The sequence below is a fragment of the Equus przewalskii genome, chromosome 18 (assembly GCF_037783145.1).
Source record: "Equus przewalskii isolate Varuska chromosome 18, EquPr2, whole genome shotgun sequence".
Classification (NCBI taxonomy): Eukaryota; Metazoa; Chordata; class Mammalia; order Perissodactyla; family Equidae; genus Equus; species Equus przewalskii.
In genome coordinates this window covers 32,976,098-32,998,149 of record NC_091848.1, presented here as the reverse complement: position 1 = coordinate 32,998,149, position 22,052 = coordinate 32,976,098, and the positions used below count along the sequence as shown (strand labels likewise).

Genomic DNA, 22,052 nt, shown 5'->3' with positions numbered 1-22,052 from the left:
CTAATGTATGAAGCAAACCCAGTGCATTATACATATACATTCATTTCTTAAGAAATAAAAATATGTGTTTGGATTTGTACTCACCTCTGTGTTTGTGTCAAATTCATTTATGTAAAATAGTATTTTTCTTTTTCTGCAATGTGACAGGTACTATACTAGGCTCTGGTTACTCAGATGTACATAGTCCTTGCCATCATTGAACTACTCTACTTGTAAAGACAGATGATGAATAGTAACAATAAAGTGAGAAATGCAATGATAGGGAGAGGTCACAGGACTTAGAGCTCATTTACTGTAGGTGTCAGGGATGGCTTCTTTGATAAAGTATTTCTAAGTCCTTCAGTTAGCTAGATAAGAGGTAGGTGAGAACGTGGCGAGGTGGGGGTGAGAGAGGGAGAGAAGAGGGTTCTAAGTGCCCAGAGGCCTGGAAATTAGAAGAGGTCAGTCATTGTAATAAAGAAATGCAGTATGGCAGATGCAGCAACTAGATGATGAACAGCCTTCTAAGGCGTGTTAAGGAATTTGGGCTCATTCCAAAAGGCAGTGCAAAGCTATTAAGCAGAAAGAGTGATATAATAGTTTGCCTTTTTGAACTAAGTCCTTCTGGATGCCCTGTTCAGACTGGTTTAGGTTGGAGTAATACTGAAGCATGAAATGGATCAAGGCAAGGGTTGTGGAGATGGAGAGAAATGAGATGGATTTGAAATATGCTTAAATGTGGGCATTGAACAGGATTTGGTGATTCACTGGATGCAAGGTGATAGAGCAGTGTCAGGCTCAGGTGATGGATATTGGTGCCATTTAATTAAATAGGGAACACTGGAGGAGAAGAAGAGTGTGGGGAAGTTTAGTGGCTTTGTCTTGTTAGTTTGTCTGGTGAGATATTCAAGTGCTAAAGGAGACAAAGGGGAGGCAGCACAGCATCATGGGCTTTGGAGGCAGTAGCCACTTTGATTTATTGAGAATATCAATCAGTCTGCATCCTCTTGGCTCAGTACACTACATCCCAGTGTAAACACAATTTGGCCTAGCAGGTGGCTTCCTTCCTTGTGCTTCCTGATCACTTGCTACTTGAGCTAGGGTATCTGCCTCCCCTAGCTGCAGTCTTAGATGTGTGGCTTATAGGTGCTTCTCCTCTTCGCACTCTGCCACTGGGGAAGATACTGAGGATGCTGCTAGGACAGACGTACCATCCAATGTGTATCTTACTTACCTTCTTTGTATAGTCTAACAGATCACTTATGTTTTGTTTCCTGGTACACCTCACAGGAATAGAATTTCCAGTGGCATTAAAGCTTTAAAAGACTCATTTTTTAAATAAGCGATCTTATTAAAAAATGATTATTTTACCTATGATGTACTAAATATGATTAGAATTCTTTAAAAGTTGTTTCCTCATAGCTTAGTATACTACTTTCTTTTTTTAGAAAGTAAAGATTATTTATCCTATAGACTAACACCACAAACAATCATTTTCTTCTCACCTGTCTTTGTTTACAAACTAGTGTAACTCTCTTCTGAACATAATATTAAACCTAGAGGGGGAAGAATGAGAGGGAGAGAGAGAATGCCCAAATATAAGGCAATGCAAAATAAAAACCTTCTTTTGCTTGAGAAGATCTTTTTAAAAAGTGTTTAGCTAACTTGAATATAATGCATACATTCCTAAGGGAATAATGAGCTAGATAAAATATTACAGTGTTTAATTTATCTTATAAATTTATTTAGAATAATATCTAAAATATTATTAGCACTATTTCAGGAATATGAGAAGGCAGTGAGACTTCATGGGTTATAAATAGTGTCAGTGAGAAAAAGAATGCTGTGGAAAATGCTGTTGAAAAAGAAAGTACGCTAAAATTTTCAGTGCTTTCTTCTGTTTCCGAGGGGTTCTAGAAATCTGAGTTTCTTTACCTGTTGTAGGAGGATCTCATGTGTGGACTCGCTGTGTCCATTTTCTAAGAATGGGCTGATAGCTGAACTCGATCATCAACCATTGCAATGAGTGTTGAAGCCCAACCACCCACCTGCTTGGTCAGAAAGCACTTGGCACCACCTGTGCGCAGTTGGTTGGTCTGTCAGGGGACCAGCTAGCTGACAGACTTAAACATTGTGTTTTGATAGCCTAAGGAGTAATAATCTTATTCGTCGAAACTCTTCATTTATTAGGGTTTCCCTCCGTAACTCCATTATGTTTTTAACTTCTTGTGGAGATCAGATGACCTTTGGAGAGTTCTTTTGTTTGCTATATTTCTATTCCAAGTTAAAGAACGTTCTTTTCAGACTTTGCTTTTTCTTTCTTTGAATCCAGAAGCAGAAGAGATCTTTTCTACAGACCTTGTGCCGGGAGATGTCATGATCATTCCACTGAATGGGATAGTCATGCCTTGTGATGCAGTACTTATTAATGGTACTTGCATTGTAAATGAAAGCATGCTAACAGGTAAACTCAATCACATATGTAAAAATTGGTTGAGTTGTTTCTAATATTAAGTAAGTACTTACTGATTAAGCTGTTTTGAAATTAGCTTTGCTGTTTGTATCCTTTAGTTGTGAATGTCATGAATGTGATGGATATTGAAGATTATTTTTTTTTTTAAAGATTGGCACCTGAGCTAACAACTGTTGCCAGTCATCTTTGTTTTTTTCTTTTTCTGTTTTTTCTCCCCAAATTCCCCCAGTACATAGTTGTATATTCTAGTTGTGGGTCCCTCTAGTTGCGGCATGTGGGACGCCACCTCAACATTCTCTGACGAGTGGTGCCGTGTCTGCGCCCAGGATCCGAACCAGCGAAATCCTGGGCTGCCGACGAGAGCATGTGAACTTAAGCACTTGGCCACAGGGCTGGCCCCTGAAGATTGTCTTTGAGGGGACCAGATTCTGCATTGTGCTTAGCTGTGGTACTAAATCACTTTGCTGGTATTTCCTGTGTGTCTTGGTCTGCTTCTGGCCACTCTTGTGACATGAGGACTTGCTTTATAGTGAAGCAAGAGGAAAGAAGTCCTTTGCCCACAGATAATGCAGTGTATTTAGTTTCCTATTTGATATGTAAAAGGTGGGAGTAAAGATTTCATATTTTTATTAAACTGAGGAGAAGTTGACTTTAAAATGACTCCCTTTTGAAAATTCACAATCTGGAGGTAGAGCTTTATATATTTTTATCACATGAACTTTTTTTATTGTCATAGTCAGTCTGGCAAGAAAGTGAGTCCTGTGTAATACATTTTTGAACTGCGAAGAAAAGTGTGTCTTAAAACACCCTCACAAACAAAATAGCCCCACATACTCACTGCCTTTGAAGCAGGAAGTGTGAATGCTGCAGGGAATTAAGGTTCAGTGCTGAAAAGAATTTGGCAGTTACTGTTTGAGAGAACTTGCATCCTCCTCGGTCTTCTCTCCCTGTGTGTGTCTGGGTGTGTCTGTGTAGTGGGGATGAGGAGTAGGTCTTCACATCCCTGTGTGTGCTTGAGGTTGATGAGTGCATTCCAGTTCAGGTCTCAGGGGGGAGAGAACAGGTGCTGGGGCTCTGGCTGCTGCCTGGTTGTCTTATTTGAAACCTGACACAGTCATCTCCTAGTGGTTACCTTTGAGTCACAGATCACTTTCAGGAATTATTGTGGGAGACAAGATTTGATATTTTGGGATAGGGAAGTTGGTAGACAAAAAGCTCTAGATGAAGCTGTGTTATCCACATTAGACTTCTTAATAATATTATAAGCAATATGGTAACATTTAGGATATTTAACCATTCAAGATTTATGCCTTAGGGGCTGGCCCAGTGGTGTAGTGGTTAAGTTTGTGTGCTCCACTTTGGCGGCCTGGGGTTTGTGGGTTTGGATCTGGGGTGCGGACCTATGCACCACTCATCAAGCCATGCTGTGGCAGTGTCCCACATACGAAATAGAGGAAGATTGCCGCAGATGTTAGCCACAGTCTTCCTCAAGCAAAAAAGATGATGTTTGGCAACAGATGTTAGCTCAGGGCCAGTCTTCCTGACCAAAAAGAAAAAAAAAAGATTTGTGTTTTAGATGCTGATTCCTGTGCTTTAATTTATGATTTTTTTTTTTTTAAAAGGAGAAAGTGTTCCAGTGACAAAGACTAATTTGCCAAATCCTTCAGTGGACCTAAAAGGAACGGGAGATGAATTATATAGTCCAGAAATACATAGACGACACACTTTGTTTTGTGGGACTACTGTTATTCAAACTCGTTTCTACACTGGAGAGTTTGTCAAGGCCATAGTAGTTAGAACAGGTAGAAATCATTTAATTTCTGCTTGCGTGGTTTACCATATTTGATGCCTCCTAAATGTTTAAAAAGAGATTCTGTTTTGGGATGTAATTCTCATTTTCTTATAAAAATATGGTCATTTTCTTCTTTAATTTTCTTCTTAAAGGATATAGTACTTCCAAGGGACAGCTTGTTCGTTCCATATTGTATCCCAAACCAACTGATTTTAAACTCTACAGAGATGCCTACTTGTTTCTACTGTGTCTTGTGGCGGTGGCTGGCGTTGGGTTCATCTACACTATCATCAATAACATTTTAAATGAGGTTTGTGCGTGGGACTCTTAATAGGGTTTGATTCTTATCACGTGTGCCTGTCCAGGGTTTGAAATGTGGCTAGTGAGACTGAGGAACTAAAATTTTAATTAATTTTACCTTAAAAAAGTCATATGAGATGGTATACTAGGAAGTACAGATATAGAGCATCCGCATCATAGCAGAAAGTGCTTTTGGACGGCTCTGGTTTAGATGGTCTTTTACTTGCTTCCTTGTGACTTAAAGGGAGGGATGACCACATACTCACCCAAAGCTTTATTTTCTCTTTTTTTAACCTCTGGGATATACAGCATTAAAATTATTTGTGATTACTTAATTGAAGGTATTTCTAAGGGACCTTGTCAAATTTCTCTTTTCTGTCTCCTGTAGAGACTGGCACAGTATGGGGCTTGTAGTAAGAGTCTGTATCTGACAGATGTTTGTTGAACTTTGAAGTGTGTTGTATGAAGTATGCAGAGCTATTAAAATGAGTTTCCTTTAAAAGTAGCTGTCATTCTGCCATCCATTGATGATTCACTGAGCTTCCTGTTTTTCAGAATCTCTAAAAGGAAAAAAATTATAAATGGTTAATAGATGTATATATGTACACACTTTTAAAATTGGAAATGGTTTATAGATTTTTCACTAAAGAAATACCCACGTTAGATTAGTAAATATTTAATATTGGGGGTCTGATGTTTCTTTTTGTTAATTGTAGGTAGAAGTTAGGGCAATAATTGTTGAGTCTCTTGATATCATTACAATTACTGTACCACCTGCACTTCCTGCTGCATTGACTGCTGGGATCGTGTACGCCCAAAGAAGACTGAAAAAAGTTGGTATCTTCTGTATCAGTCCCCAAAGGATAAATATCTGTGGACAGCTGAATCTTGTTTGCTTTGACAAGGTTGGTTCAGTTTCATAATCATTCTCAAAGGTTACTTTGCAGCTTTTAAATATTTAGATTAATGTTTTCTATATTCTTTATCAACTAATTGGCACACATTTTTTAATGTTTCTCTGATTTTCCTCTTGTTCAACTTATTTGGTGAATGCATTTTTTTTTTTGAGGAAGATTAGCCCTGAGCTAACATCTGCTGCCAATCCTTCTCTCTCCCTTTTTTTTTTTTTGAGGAAGACTGGCCCTGAGCTAACATCTGCCCATCTTCCTCTACTTTATATGTGAGACGGCTGCCACGGCATGGCTTGCCAAGTGGTGCCATGTCCACACCTGAGATCTGAACCGGCAAACCCTGGGCCGCTGAAGTGGAACATGCGAACGTAACTGCTGTGCCACCAGGCCGGCCCCTGAATGCATCATTTTTGTATATTTCTTCTTGCTATTTTTTCAATTTTTACTACTTTGGATATTGTTTATTTGCCCAAATATGCTTATTTGCCCAATCATTCAAATCTAGAATTATGACTTATAGTAAAGATTATCTGATCTTTAATGTTTTTAACAGAATAAGCCCCATACAGGTATATTTACTGGAATTTTATTCCTATAAAGAACGTTTAGTTTTTGCTCTGATTTTATTGAATATGTTTCAGAATTATGAAGGTCAGTAATTTTGCAATTTTATGTAAAAATGACAAATTCTGTATCTGTGTGAAATATACCTTGCCTCTTACAGTTTTCCTTTCCTCAGCTGAAGTTAGTTTTCCTAAGTTTTATTTTGAGAATTAAATCTTGGCCAAAAAATCTTCCATCAAGCTCTTGTGGGTAACTGATAATGATAAGAATTTGATTTTTGTGTATCTTCATTATTAAAGAAAAAAATGTGAGACATTTTGTAAAAAGCAAAAAAAGGGGTCATATCTCAAAACTATATTTCATATTTTTCTGTTCAGAAAATTTCACTTATGCTTGTCTTTTTTGGAAACGCTATTATTAAAATTTTAAACAAATGTAAAAGTGGAGAGAAGATAAAAGTGTAAAAGCTCTCACTTAGCCATTACCTAGCTTTAACAGTTACCAACATTTTGTAGTCTTAACCACATCTACCGCCTTGATTTGAAGGCAGCAGCATCAGACATATTATTTCACCCTGGAAGATGTTTGGAAAAAACAATACCACAGTATCATCACTGCTTACTACGCTTAAAATTAACAGTTCTGTAGTGTTATCTAAGGTCCAGTTCATATTCAGATTTCCCTGCCTTTCTCAAAAAAGTGCCAGAATTTTTACAATTTGTTTTTGTCAGAATCCAAATAAGGTTTCAATTACTCTGTTAACAGTTGCTTTTATTACCCCTCATCCCCAATTATCTTACTGAAGAAACCAGGTCATTTATGTCCTGAATTTGGCTGATTCCTTTCTCCTGATGTCATTTAACTTGTTCCTCTTCCCTTTTTGGCTCCCTATGCCCTAATCCCTCCCTCCCGTATAGGCTCCTGTATTGATTCATAGGTTGATGGTGTATCATTCTACTGTTTTAAATAATATAAGCACATAAATATATAGTCTACACATATACCCCCTCCCCACCGCCACCCACACCCACCCACCCACACACACACCCCCACCCACCCACCCACCCACACACACACACACACACCACACACGCAAGAACCATGCTGTAAGGAATATGCTAATCCCTTTTCCTCACCTTGTCTATTTGTTATAGAAGGTACTTCTATCACAGTATGTACAGAGATCTTGTTTCCCTTTTTTATAGCTTTATAGTACTCCATTGTTTTTATGTGGCATAGCTTTTCATGATTTTTGTTTTTGGGGGCATTGTCCATACTTTGTACATGTGTGCTTATTTTCCAGACTGGAACTCTTACTGAAGATGGTTTAGATCTTTGGGGGATCCGGCGAGTGGAAAACACACGGTAAATATTAGTTAGATTTGATCATTAGTTAATTTTTAATAAATATTTTCATATATGAAACATTCAAACATATAGAAAGTCATAACATACAGCTGTGTATCCACCACCAAGATTAAGCTGTTGCCGTTTTGCCATATTTGGTTCAGATCTCTCTCAAAAGATTTAAAATATTACAGATGTTGTAAAGTCTTAATCTATCCCTTTATCTATCCCTACCATCATTCTGAAGTTGTGTTCTATTATTTGCATGTTTTTATGTTCTCACTACGTATATATCCATCTATAAATAAATATACACAACTGATGTACTGTACATATGTTTTTGCTGCTTTTTTACCTCTTAATATTGTTTTCAAGATTTATCCATGTTGATAAATATAGATCTAAGTTATTAATCGTAACTGTTGTTTGGTATTCCATTGTATTATTAAACCATAATATCTGTTTTTCTACTAAGGGACAGTTTCATTTTTTTTCTCCCTTTTCCCCTCCGTTTTCACAAACAGTGCTGCAGTTAAAATTCTTATACACGAGTCCTTGTGAGCATGTGGTTGAGTTTTAGGAAGCTAGCATCTTCAGAGTGTCCGTGCTGGGTTAAAGAGCACATGCGTGGCTGCAGCGGTAACAGCATTGCCTGCCTGCCCTCTGAGTGAGGGTGCCGGCCCACACTCTCGCCCTCAGTGCTTCTGTACGAGGGCCTGTTGCTCCACATCCTTGCCAAACTTGGTATTGTCTGACTTCTTATTTTTGCCAAATGGATGGATATGAAATGGATGGTATTTCATTGTGGCTTTATTTGCAGTTTCCTCATTGTTTATAAAGCTGAGCACATTTTCACATTTTTGCAAGGAGGGTCATTTGGCATTCTTTGTGTATTGTCAGTTTAAATCCTGATTTTTCTGTTGTATTGTTAGTCTTTATCTTATTCATTTGTTAGAAGTCCTTTGTATTTTCTGAATGGTAATCTTTTTCAGTACACTGCTCTGCAGAAATATTTCACTCTTCTCTGATCTTTTACTTTGTTTTTGTTGTCTTTTGATGCTTAGAAGTGTTTCTGCTGTAGTTGTGTTTGTGTCATTTTTTTCTCTCAAAAGTTAACGGGATTTTGGTTTATATAATTTGAGAGACTATTGTTTGGCTCATGTAATACCAAAGTTGTTACGTCTTCTTGGTAAACAGTTTGTCACATTATGACCTTATTTATCTGTAATAGTGCATCTTGCCTGAAATTCTGTTTCACCTAATACTTACATAGTTACACACCAGTTTTCTTTTGCCCAATGTTTGCTAGTGTATCTTCCATCTTTTTACTGTGCAGTCTTTATGTGCCATTATGCTCACATTTATTTTGATTTCAGATACATTTGAAATTATTTCTACCATCCTTCACCTCAGTGCACACACACGTTTTCTCATATTTATCTCTCCTATTTTCTCAGAATTTATACATTCTAATCTTTTTACTACTTGTCCTTAAATTATTAATAGTCATATTTAGAGTCTGAAGTTCATAGGTATCTTTATTAGTTTCTTAACCCAAAAAGACCCCATGGACTATAGAATACTTGTACTTTGATTATTCCCCTCCCTTCTTGTATGTATTTGTTGCATAATATTTTATGCAATCTGCCTGCTAAGATTTACCTAGGTTTTCGAATATCTTTGCTAACCATTGCTTCTAGCATCCCATTCTTCTGGATTAAATTGCCGTCTTGAACTACGTTCATTAGTGATCCTTTGTTTCGCCGTCACTCTCGCGTGACGGTGTGACTGTACGGATTTCTAGGTCAACAGCTGTGTTCTCTCAGTGCTTTGAAAGTCTGATTCCATTTCTCCTGGCTCTTTTGGTACTGCTGTTGAGAAGTCTTAGTTTCTTTAGTAATCTCTTCTCCTTTGTTGTTTCAGAAATACTTCTTTATCCTTGATTTCTGCGGTTTCACCATGATCTTTTTATTTGTTTGTGCAGGACTCATTTTGCTTCTTGAGTCCAAGGATTCATGCTTTTCATAAATTCTGGAAATTTCTCAGCATCTTTCTGTTCCTTTATGGCCTATCCCTCCTTGTTTGTTTTTTCTTCATTTGGGAATGTTAACCATATGTTGGACAAGAAATTTCATTTGGTTCTTTCCAAATCTGCCTCTCCCCCTCTCTCCCTATGGTGTCTTGTCCTTTTTCTAAGTCTTTAAAAATGCCCTTTTTTGCATTCTTTCAGATTGCCATTCTCTTATCTCAAATTTATGGGATTCTAATTCTGTCTTTGTTGTGTCTGTTGACTTGTGAGAATTGTTTCCTGGTGTGTTTTTTTTTTTTTTTTAAAGATTTTATTTTTTTCCTGTTTCTCCCCAAAGCCCCCCAGTACATAGTTGTATATTCTTCGTTGTGGGTCCTTCTAGTTGTGGCATGTGGGACGCTGCCTCAGCGTGGTCTGATGAGCAGTGCCATGTCTGCGCCCAGGATTCGAACCAACGAAACACTGGGCCGCCTGCAGCGGAACGCGCGAACTTAACCACTCGGCCACGGGGCCAGCCCTCCTGGTGTGTTTTTAAATTATGGACTCGTCCTTAGCAGGATTTTTCTGTGAGACTCCGTTGTGGCTGTGTTGTAGGAGCCAAGAGCAGTATCAGTGGTGCCAGACAAGATATAAGTTACTGTCATAACTTGGGGGATTTCTGGACCAGGCAGTGGCATATGTTCTAACCCAAACCTCATCCTCAGTAGTGTGGTGGTTCCAAGTTTAGGCTCTGAAACCAGACCGCCTGTGTTTGAATCCTTGCTCTGCCACTTATGTGCTGTGTAACCTTGACAAGTCACTTAACCCCTCTGCTTTAGTTTGCTCATCTATAAAATGGGGATAATAAAACACCTTCCTGTGGTGTGAAGATGAGATGAGTCAAATATGTTTAAAGTTCTTAGAACAGTGCCTAGTGCATAGTAAACATTGTGTAGATATTAACTCTTTTCTTGAACTTTGGGTGGGGGAAAAAGAGAGAAGCTTATTCTTAGTTATGCCTTTGGGTCTGTGGGTGGGTTTTTCTAGTACACTCTTTCCCTGAGGATGCAGCCCCTAAAGGGCACCGGCTGTCTTGGGGCTGAGGCATGCTCTCGGTTTCTTTTTTTGTCTGTGGCCAAGACTCTGCCTCCCGTTCCTGTGTGGGTATTAAAACACAAGTCCTCAGGTACTGAGGTGGCTCCCTCCCTTCTCCCTTCTCCCCTGGGGCAGTCACAGCATCCACTCAGGTCCATGCCCCTCTGGGTTTCCTTTTTCTCTATTTCTGGCACTCCAAACTTTCCCTTTCTTTCTTGTGAGCACAGTTTTGCGTTTAAAAGATTATGTCACACATTAATTTTGTGTTTTTACAAGAGAGTTTTACATATTCCAATCTGCAATATGTCCATAGGCAGGAGTTTTAATTATTATTTAGTATCTAGTATTTTCTGTATTGCTATGTCTGGCCTAGTTATTCAGAATCTAAAATAGTATTGCATTTTGGTCATGTATAATTTTCATGGAAGTAACTGTTTTTGAATGCCAAAACTATAGTGAAAATGAATTTGTGCAAAAATGCAGACTTTTTTTTTTTTGTCATTTTTAAAATGACAAAACCTGAATATTGTTAGAATATTGTCTTGAGTCTTGGGACTTAGGAATCTCATTCAGTGCATTTTCTGTTTAGATTTCTTTTGCCGGAAGAAAACATTTGCAATGAGATGTTGGTAAAGTCGCAGTTTGTTGCTTGTATGGCTACTTGTCATTCACTCACAAAAATTGAAGGAGTACTTTCTGGTGATCCACTTGATTTGAAAATGTTTGAAGCCATTGGATGGGTAAGTTCAATATTTTAAAGCACAAGTAACTTTAAGAAAATATAGTAAAAATTACCTTGCAGAAGGATTATTTCTGCTAGTTGTTTTGACGATAGTCTGTCTTGTACATAAAAGGAGCTATGTAATTTCTAAAGATATGTCACTGGAGAGAGATTTCTACTTGTGTAAAAAAAATGTCCGTTTTAGTTAAATTGACTCATTTAAACACCTTTAATAGCGGATGACCCGCTCAGGCCCTACTCTATCTTTATAAGTGAAACCAGCTATCAGCATCGCGGGGCAGTGGGCCTGAGTCAGTAAGATGATCTTTAGCACCACCGCAGGTAGGGAGTATGGAGTAGTCACATGTCTTCAATGTTCTTTTGTCGTCCTCTCCTACTTCCTGTACACACACACACACACACACACACACACACACACACGTGTGTTTACAACTTCCTTCTGTTTGTTTTGCTGTTGATCATTTCTAGTTTCTGAGTACTTGTGTTCTGTGGTTGTTAGCATTTTACCACATTCAATTCTTCTTTTATAGATGCAATAATAGTTTGTTTTTAAAGTTCCCTTCTGCCTTCTGAATTTTTTATTTTCTCTGGGTCAGTTTTTTTCCCCTCCCTACACTTGGGCTTTCTCCTTCATGCTTTTGGTTTTCAGTGTACATCTTGGTGGTCTGGATAGCTGCAGTGAGGTTTTCATCCTTGCCCATACGTCTATTAGTCTGTTTTGTCGAGTGGGCTCTCATCAGCAGGCGTCCTTCAGTTTCAGAGGAGCAGAGTTCGTCTTCAGGTTGCTGTTCTCTCTGCTTTACAGTGCTGCACGAGCAGAGCTCTGCTCTGGAGTGCTGACTCATAACAGCCCTCCTCCTCTCAGACAGATCGTTCCTGTCTCTAGAGAATGACTCCTGGTTTTGGGTTTGTTTTTTTGCTTAGCTCAGCTATTCTGGCTAATGAGAACTGTGCTTCGCCTGTGTGTCGTCTTGTCTCTATTCTGGGCTCATGTTCCTTCATGGCTGCATCCATCAGTATGTTTCAGTTTGCCTTTTGTCTTCATATTTGAATCCCCTCTCCTTGCTTTCCTTTCTGTTTACTTTTACAGATATATTTCTCTTTTTTTGGGTGTTTTGCTAATATGCTAAAAAAGGGAAACAAATGAATGGAGAAGTGCTCTGCCATCTTTTGAAAGCTCACAATAAACACTCGTCAAGCTTAATTCCCAAAAGTAGGCCCACTTCATTTATAGAGCATAAAGCACGATAGGGCTGATTCATCTTTGATGTTCTCTAAAGCATCTCTCCAACTGAATAGATTTTCAGTAGGTTTACTGTTCTGTCTGGATCTTTTAAAAATGGGTTAAATCAGTGAGTTTGTACACTAGTGTGTTTTCTTGTCTCTGGGATGCTTTGATGCTTGGTCTTACCACAAATTATCAATGGAGTGTTTTCACATACCAGGCACTACTGTTATTTGATGTAATTATTACCATATAAGATGCATCCTAATTTCAGAGATGTTAAAATATGTCTTAGAATTCTAGGAAATTGGTTATTTGGACACAGTTCCCTTCCCCATCATTTTCCCATTGATTGATTGATTCCTCCACTTGTGGAGTCAAATTAGTTTATTTTTCTCATGTACGTGTATTTAATGCAAATTTTTGTTTGAATTATTATTATTTTTTTTACCAAGAAACGTGTTTTTAAATTAAATTTCAAGCGGTTAGGGTAGTAGTATCCTAACCAGAAGTGTTCAGGCTGAAATGCTAAATTCGCATCATCGTACCTTAGTGGGCTCTTGACCCAGTGGTTCTACTAACCCTATCTGAGCTCCATATGCTTCTGAGGCCTCTCCTCTTAGCAGAAAGGAAGCCCCGGATGATAGACTGAAAATTTTTGGAACTGCAAGAGCCTTCTGGGTTTTTTTGCAGAACTAGTCTCTAAACCCACCAGGTTGTAGAACCGACTCAGGGAAAATTCTCTCCATTTCCTTACCCTGCTTCTAAGCTCTGTCTCCCCTCTCCCATGAGTTGCTAGGACTTTAACTAGTTTTGTTTATATTTTGTTTCACTTTATTAATGATCGATAGTGCTCATTTATTCCTTGGACACTGATTTTTTTACTTCGCTAAGGATAGCCATAATGTTTCATTTAAAAATGGAACCAATGAATTGAATTTTATGAAGCAACGTGTTGAATATTTTCCTTTCAGATTCTGGAAGAAGCAACTGAAGAGGAAACAGCACTTCATAATCGAATTATGCCCACTGTGGTTCGTCCTCCGAAACAGCTGCTTCCTGAATCTGCACCTGCAGGAAACCAAGAAATGGTGTGAAAACATTTTAAGCTGGATACTGTTGGTGCTCATGGTTAATCTTCAGTGTGAAGTGTTGCTAGAATATGAAGTCACGTGTCCTTTATTTAACTCTTATGCAGATATGAATATTTTAACTGCATCTATCAGAAACTGTACCTGATGTGTTGCAGACATTCTTTGTAGAACATTGAGGTTTAATTCTCAGTACCATTACTTTTCCTTCTATTTGCTAAGCAGCTTCGTGCCTTCCGATTTAGCTACATGGTGATCAATCCTTTTAAATTGCATCTGTATTCCTAGAATTTAATAAAAAGAATATGTGAAAGGCTTTGTTCTTGGGGGAACATTTATATGTTCCTCTTAGTTTATTTAGTACTTAATATGTTAATATTTTTAGGATAGCAGAATATTTGAAACTATTCAGGAATTTACTTCTTAAAAATGGGAGGTAGTAGAGAACCAGTCTGGAAACCCAACTTTCAAATAATCAGAGTTTCTTGCTATTTTCCAAATAATGTTTTGTGGATGTATAGGAAAAGTTTTTTTAAAAAAAACTTGGATATGTTAATGGACTTAATCTGTACTATTTCTTTATTCTTTTTGTTTTATTTTGTTTTTAGGAGCTGTTTGAACTGCCAGTAAGTGAAGAATGAAGAATGTTTACTTGTTACCTAAGTATATTTGTTTTAATTCTTAAAGAATAATAAATGCGTTGTGCATCTTTTGAAATCATATAGGCCATTTATGAGATAGGAATTGTCCGCCAGTTCCCGTTTTCTTCTGCTTTGCAACGTATGAGTGTGGTTGCAAGGGTGCTGGGGGATAGGAAAATGGATGCCTACGTGAAAGGAGCACCTGAGGTCATTGCCAGTCTTTGTAAACCTGAAACAGGTGAGGAAACAGCCAGGCTTTGAATGAATTTCTGGTATTTGTGTAAGCTTGTATTAGCAGTTCTTACAATGACTATTATTTTTTCCTTTTAAAAAGTTCCTGCCGACTTTGAAAGTGTTTTAGAAGATTATACTAAACAAGGGTTCCGTGTGATTGCTCTTGCACACAGAAAGTTGGAGGCAAAACTGACGTGGCATAAAATACAGAATATTGCCAGGTAAGGTTTACGAATGGTTTTTCTACAGTTCCAATAATGCATCATTTATGTGTATGTAAGTCATGTAAAATAATTTGTATGTAGTTGGGTATTGATTAAATATTTATTGAATGTATGCAAATATACATAGCATAATGTTTGTTTTAGGTGATCTAAATAAAAGTACAACTCTGGAACTATTTTCAGTTCATTTGTTAAATACTTACCAAGTGCCTGCTATGTGTCGGGTGTGCTCTAGGAACATAATTATATTTTGGTAAACATAATTCTGCAGTTTATTTTTTGTAAATGATCAACTTGCTTTTACCCAGTGGTTAGAACCATGTACTAATTTGGTCAGAGAATCATGAGTCACAATAACCAATAGCTATAGTGCGCTCCCAATCAGGTGGCATTACTAATGTCACATTTAGTTCCATATATAGATACGGGTTTCACATTCAAGGATTGTCACTTTGACTGTAACTAATACAGACCTATCCTTTGAGGATTATGTTTTTGTTTAAGAATATCTCATGGTGTACCTAGCATTTTGTAAGCACAAAGGAATATTCATTGGTGTCCTGCTGATTCTGCCTGTCAAGTTGCCTTTCTTCCTCCATCCCCACTGCCGTTGTCTCCAACTCAGGGACTCAGCTCTTTTCTCCAGTCTTTCCTCTCTGTGATCTGTGTTCCACACCGTCTCCAGAGAGAGCTTTTTAACTTCAGATCTAATACCGGTCTCCTACCTGGAATTCTTACAAATGGCTCTCCATCACCTACTGGAGTTCACACCCAGCGATATACATTAGGAAAGAGAAAGCAAAACACATGTTGTTAGTAAAGAGCAAATGATACAAACAGATCAGTATTAGAAAAAGATGTAAGAAGTGGCCAGTGAACACATGAAAATGATAGGACACTTCAGTTCTTGGGGAACTACAAAATAAAACCACAATGAGATGTCACTTCTCCCCTAAGGTTGGCAAAATTGAAAAGATTGGTAATGCCGAGTGTTAGTGAAGATTTGAGAACATTTTAACAATGTGTTGCTACTACAATATTGTGAATTCGTGAAGATCCTGTGTAGTACCTGTCAGCATTTAAATTTGCATGTACGATTTGACCCATCAAGTGCAGTTCTAGGAATTCAGCCTAAAGAACTATTTCTGTGTGAGCATAAGATTATATTAAAATAGTGTAAATAACATAATATTCACCAAGAGGGCAGTGGTTAAATTATGGACTATTAATACTTGTGTTAATTACTCTGATGTGCCTGGATAATAAGTGCAAATAGTCAGACAGTGTTTGTAGTACAATCCTGTTTTTCTGAATGAAAACTAAAGGAGTGGAGAGGATAGCCAAATAACTAAAAGGAAAAACTACATTATTAAAACAGAATATTTGGGGATGTGATCTAAGCATAAACATTTAAAAACAAAAAAGTAATAATCAAATGATCTGATGCATATGCATGATTGGGAGCCGCTGATATAAAATAGTATATCCTAATTCCTACGAAGGGCGCATTAGGCTCCTTTCTCTACAGCTTCACCTTTGGTCATTTGCCCCCTTAAAGACTGTTGAGTTGCCTATAATTCTTGAGCCTGCCACATTCATACATTCTCTCATGCCCTTGGATAGGCTGTTCCTTCTGCCCAGAGTACCCTATCCCTCCCTATCAACTTTTCTCTCTCTCTCCTTCCTCATCCTTCAGCCGAGACCTTCTCTGTGTTTCATTTCTGCCTTGTAGGAACAGGTTTTGGGGTTTCTCTTACAGCTTGAACCTTTGTATCTTGAATTGAATATTGTGCTATTCATTAATTAGAGGGCAAGAGTTCCATGACCTGTATTATTCGTAGGAGAGTTAGGAAACCAGCTGCAGCCAGAAACTGGTGCCTCGTAGGAGAATGGCTGCATTGCTTTTGACCCAGTAGTTTCACATTGGTACAGCTTTGTGCTTTGAAATGCATTTTCCGGTTTCAAGGCTTGTTTCTCCTTTTACTAACAGCAGATCACTTGTATGAAATTTCCTAACTAGTCTTTAATATCTGTACCACCCATTGTTAATAAATTTTATTTCAAAGATGTTTAGGTTTCATAGCTGTATGCTTCAGGCACCTTTATTGTTGAGTTTTTGTGTAGAAAAACCACTTGATTACTGCAAGTCTGAAATTTTGGTCCCTAACCTCGAGCTCCCTTTTTCCATTGAGAAAAGATCTCTGTGATGTAATTGTGGTAGCTTTAAATTTAAGAACGCAGCCATTACTGAACACGCTTCATCTCCATTATAGTGCCGAAGCACATACTGTTTTTGCATGCTCTCTTTGCATGTCTGTTTCCGCACAAAAGCATCTTGAGAGTAGAGATCTTGCCTGTTTATCTTGGACCTCCCAAGGACTAGTGTAGTACTCGGTGCATAGTAGATATTCAACTATTTGAAGGAATAACATCTTGATAACTATTGAATATTAATAAATATTCTAAAAGATCCATCTCCGGGTCCCAAGTAGATCTCATTGTCAGACTGCTAATACTTTTTCTATCACACTTCCAGGATCAAGAATTTGACCATGAGTTTTATAAAATTTCGTCAGACTTGATAATGAATCCAGTATAACTGTATCAAATGTTCTTGTGGTACAGATTTTTCCTTTTCTCTTAACATTTAAATTAGGGTATGCTGTATGGGGGACAGTAGAGAATAGATTTATTTATGCTTATTCGTTTTGTGGGTAGGATACAAGATGAATATTCCTTAGTACTAGAAGTGTTCAGTGTCTTAGCAAAATTATACATTTCTAAATGATCCTTATATTCCTATGTTTCAAAGGGTAAAATTTAATTTCAAAATGTATTTTTTGGAAATTATTTTTCCAGATTTAAAGTTTTTTAAATATTGAACTCATAAACTTACACTTTTATGGCTTATTCAGCATGTAAAATGTTTTAATATATAATTTATGACTTTTAAATTGTTTTATCAATATAGAGTGAGCATACCTGTTCTCTTGACTAAACGATTATGTGTTAAAATTTTTTTTTCTGCAGAGATGCCATTGAAAACAACATGGATTTTATGGGCTTAATTATAATGCAGAACAAGTTAAAGCAAGAAACCCCTGCAGTACTTGAAAATTTGCATAAAGCCAACATTCGCACTGTCATGGTCACAGGTTAGACTTTATAGAACGACATAGAAAAAATGAAGTGTGACTCTTAGAGTTCAAATTATATAATATTGAGGAATGATTTATTTATAAAAGCGTATCATTTGGTGACTCCGTCCTACGTTGTCCTATTTAAGCTCTGAATATTTTTCCAAAGTGTAAGGTGAATTTGCAATACTCTTGAGATCATTTGAAGATTTGTTTTCTCTACTAGAATAGAAGATTCTTGATGGTTAAAAGTATGTTTTACCCATTTGGGGTCTTCTGCAGTTTTTAGAACTATGCCAGATGCATGGAAAATGATTAATAGATCTCTGTTAGAATTATATTTATGTGTATAAGATAGTTTATTATCATTGCTTGAATGTATAGTAGTGAAAACAGCCACTGTTTGTTTTTGTTTTTTGACTGTTACATCTAAGTGATTCTCCTGGTGTTATTATACTGCTGATAATATTAGGTAATTTCCATGGCTTAGCTGTGTGAAATCGTGGCAGCACTTAAGTATTTTTTCCTTAGCAAATAATCAGATTTCAGATATTCGTTTTATGGAATTTATGTATTCAGTAAGAAGTATGTGGAAAAGGCCTGTGTACTTTTTATGTTTTAGACTCAGATCTATCTTATAGCATCCTTATTACCATATAGCTGAAGTAAGTAACTTATTAGCATCCCAGCAGTTCTTGGTTCTAATGACTCCCCCTTCAAAGCACTGTGTCCCTGCCCCTCTTTCTGCCATGACAGACTATGGCTCTGTGTCCCAAGGTGGTCTGTCTGGTCACGAGAAGACCCCCTTGGAAATACTGTGTGGGAATTGGGGAAGAAGTAATATTGCCCTTCAGTTCTGGTAGCCGTGGGCTCCCCAGACCTTTGCCTGTTTCTCCCCTAAGTTTATTTTTTCTTCTCTTGATCTGGTCCTTGCAGTGCTTCTCCTCAGTTCTTTGCTCGCGTGACTGAGACGTTGTCTTCCTTGCTTCTCTTTACTTGTAAAGATTGTATTCTTGTAATGTTGCTTATCTTTCTGTTTTGTGTAATGTTGCCTTTGTAGTTCTGTTTTTCTGTGATGTCGCTCTAGTATTCTTGTACAAACCACTACTCAGTCCTAGGTTATTTAGCAGCTGTTTATTGAGCACCTCCTCTGTATGTCGTGCTGTCCCTGGTGTTGAGTGGGTACTGCTAGTGTATGACTTCAAAAGATTAAGAATGAATTCAGCTTTAAAGTTGTTGAGACTGTTCTGACTATTTAGCGTACATGTGCTTGAATTTTTTGAGGCTTCCTTTAGTAAGTGTGTCCTGATTTTGTTGTTTTTAAACTCCAAGAGCATGACCATACAGTGTCTTCATTTTGCCCAGCCCAGTCATGGGGGCTATAGTAGATTCTCAGTAAGTACTTGTTTAATATGTTCGTGTTTCCATTTTAATTTTCATGTATTTTCAATATTTTGAAAATTAGGTGACAACATGTTGACTGCTGTCTCTGTGGCCAGAGACTGTGGAATGATACTACCTCAGGATAAAGTTATTATTGCTGAAGCATTACCTCCAAGGGATGGGAAAGTTGCCAAGATAAACTGGCATTATGCAGACAGCCTACCACAGTGCAGTAATTCATCAGCAATTGACTCGGAGGTACTGTCGAGATGTGGTTTCCCTTTTGAAGCTTTGCTTGTTTGAATTTAGCCTGAAAAAATAAAAAGTGGTTCATTAAAACAAAACAAAACAAAAAATAAATGAAAATAGAACCCCGGGCCATCTCCTCAGAAATTCTGATTCATTAGGACTGGGGTAAGCCCAGGAATCTCAATGTTTAAATTTTGATATTTAGCCAAATGCAAGAAGCACAGTTTTAAAGGATGAGAATCCCAAATATTTATCCTATTTTAAAAGTAGTGATAAATGATGCAAGTGGTCCATAATATTCAGCTCAGTTATCTTTTCAAATTGAAGCTATTTAGCCTTCCTTAATTTTTTTTAGATAAACATTATAGATAGATTACCTTAAAATTGAATTTCCTTTTGCTTTCAATAAATATTAAACCCTCAGTGTCTTGTGTAAAATATCAAATGAAAGAATTCAGTTTTGGATCAAACATGTTTAAAGTAGGATTGTGTTCCTTGGTTTGGCTGCCTAAATAGTCTTCTGAATGTCTCATACACAGGATATTCCAATGAAATTGGTCCATGATTGCTTAGAGGATCCACAAGTGACTCGTTTTCATTTTGCAATGAATGGAAAATCATTTGCAGTGATACTGGAGCATTTTCAAGAACTTGTTCCTAAGGTTAGTGATTTGGGTCTATGTATGTGTTCACATGAATACATTGTGAACAATATTTTAAAGAAATCCATATTTTTTCCAGTTGATGTTACATGGCACTGTGTTTGCTCGTATGGCACCTGATCAGAAGACGCAGTTAGTAGAAGCATTGCAAAATGTAGAGTGAGTATTTGTGGTGGTGTTTTTTAAAATTTTTATGAATTGTAGTTTCATTTTCAAACCCAGAAAAGTAACTATTTCATGCATATATAATTATCACCTATGAGATAGGTGGTAACTTTGTGTCTCTTTAGAAAAGACTCATGGGCTTATTGATTTAGCTGAAGTACAATATCAACAATTCTTTTTCTAGGTAATATCTGTGGTGTGTAGAGTTCATTCTCTCAGCTTGATGGATGCAACTTTATAGTTTTAGTAAAAAATTATTTCAGGTTTTTAAAGGAGAAATCTTTACTGACAGCCCTAAAAGTAACTGTTCTAAAGACTATACAGCCCAAGTCCTTTGCTCTAGAGGTTAGGAAATTGAGATGTCAAAAGTGATAAACTGATTTGCCCATCTTGTGACACAAAAAGGACAATAAACCAGGTCATTTGACTTGCAGGCTAGTGCTATTTGCAAAGCAACATTCCTGTAGTCATTGTAATGATAAGATTCATTAGTTAAACTGGGGGAATCTTGGTCAGTTAGCTGTTTAAAATACTGTATTGGAGAACTCTTAAGTTAAATGTTGTGTATTTTAGGAAATTAATCAATCTTAACATAATTTTTATTTCTTAGTTACTTTGTTGGGATGTGCGGTGATGGTGCAAATGACTGTGGTGTAAGTATAGTTTTTGTGGTTTCTAGTTCTTTCTCTAGCCTAAGTCCCATTCACAAAACTTAACCAGTTTTCTTCTTCAAACCATTAGGCTTTGAAGAAAGCACACGGAGGCATTTCCTTATCAGAGCTTGAGGCTTCGGTGGCATCTCCCTTTACCTCCAAAACTCCTAGTATTTCCTGCGTGCCAAATCTTATCAGGTAGTACAAATTGAAAATTTCCCATTATCTCTTGGTAGCTTGCTCAATAATATAGGAAAAAATTATCATAGAATGTAATATGAATTTGTTTAATGCTGTATTAGTATATTTGATTTGTAACTTAGTCGCAACAGATTGATTGCCGCTCCTCATCTCTTCCACTTCTGCTTTGGCGTATTTCTCTTGGTAGAAAAGTGCTTTGTTGTAGCTGCTGAATGTTATGTTCACCTGTCAAGATGGAATTGCGGTTTGGAGGGGGAGTTTAAAGTGCTTTTGTTCACCTGCCAACGTTTCCTTTTACAGGGAAGGCCGGGCTGCTTTAATGACTTCGTTCTGTGTGTTTAAGTTCATGGCTCTGTACAGCATTATACAGTACTTCAGTGTCACACTGCTGTATTCCGTGAGTACTGACAGCGCCTTCAGGGATGCCGCTGGGCGTGAAGAGATTTAGATTAAGATATCGGGCAGGTGTTATGTTTGATTTTGAGTGCATTCATTACATAAGTAGCATGTGTAAGTTTTCCTTTACTGTGTTTTGAGTAGCAGATTGAAAATCTCATTAATCTGGAATAGCGTTTTCTTTAAGGCTAACAACTGTGGCTGAAGCCTTGTGAGTGTAAGTTGGTCGTGTTCTTTTTTTGCCTTTAGTGCAGGTTGGATGTCTTTCTCTGACAGCTCTTCAAAACGTTAGGCTGTGACACATTTCAGAATTGCAGTTAACTTTGCTACAAAGTGCTAGAAATTTATAGGGAAGGGCCAGAATGAGAAAAGATGTTTTAGCAATAATTTATAGGATTTTATGCTTTTGGAGAAAAAGTGTAAACGGTGGTGTCCGTAGGTACTTCATCGGATTTTATGATTGACAGGATCTCACTTTAGATTTTTCTCTCAGTGAACATTGGTGACATCCCAAGGAATCTTTGTGAACTGTCCCTGTTCACCATTTGTGGAAAGTATCAGGAGGGATAGTGTTAGATAT

General features: G+C 37.4%; 1 protein-coding gene across 9 annotated transcripts in view; it reads left to right on the top strand.

The window, feature by feature from the left end:
* The window catches only part of ATP13A3 (ATPase 13A3), an 81,792-nt gene that overhangs the window by 32,703 nt on the left and 27,037 nt on the right, over positions 1 to 22,052 (top strand). For all 9 annotated transcript variants that reach the window (XM_070582568.1, XM_070582565.1, XM_070582567.1 and 6 more), the window contains 17 exons: positions 2,312 to 2,443; positions 4,075 to 4,254; positions 4,397 to 4,554; positions 5,261 to 5,449; positions 7,323 to 7,384; positions 11,059 to 11,209; positions 13,411 to 13,527; positions 14,136 to 14,153; positions 14,253 to 14,406; positions 14,503 to 14,623; positions 17,657 to 17,781; positions 19,229 to 19,404; positions 19,935 to 20,057; positions 20,137 to 20,216; positions 20,833 to 20,875; positions 20,964 to 21,073; positions 21,377 to 21,473. In XM_070582568.1, the coding sequence (XP_070438669.1) occupies positions 2,312 to 2,443; positions 4,075 to 4,254; positions 4,397 to 4,554; positions 5,261 to 5,449; positions 7,323 to 7,384; positions 11,059 to 11,209; positions 13,411 to 13,527; positions 14,136 to 14,153; positions 14,253 to 14,406; positions 14,503 to 14,623; positions 17,657 to 17,781; positions 19,229 to 19,404; positions 19,935 to 20,057; positions 20,137 to 20,216; positions 20,833 to 20,875; positions 20,964 to 21,073; positions 21,377 to 21,473 (2,036 nt within the window). The remainder of the gene's footprint in view (positions 1 to 2,311; positions 2,444 to 4,074; positions 4,255 to 4,396; positions 4,555 to 5,260; positions 5,450 to 7,322; positions 7,385 to 11,058; positions 11,210 to 13,410; positions 13,528 to 14,135; positions 14,154 to 14,252; positions 14,407 to 14,502; positions 14,624 to 17,656; positions 17,782 to 19,228; positions 19,405 to 19,934; positions 20,058 to 20,136; positions 20,217 to 20,832; positions 20,876 to 20,963; positions 21,074 to 21,376; positions 21,474 to 22,052) is intronic.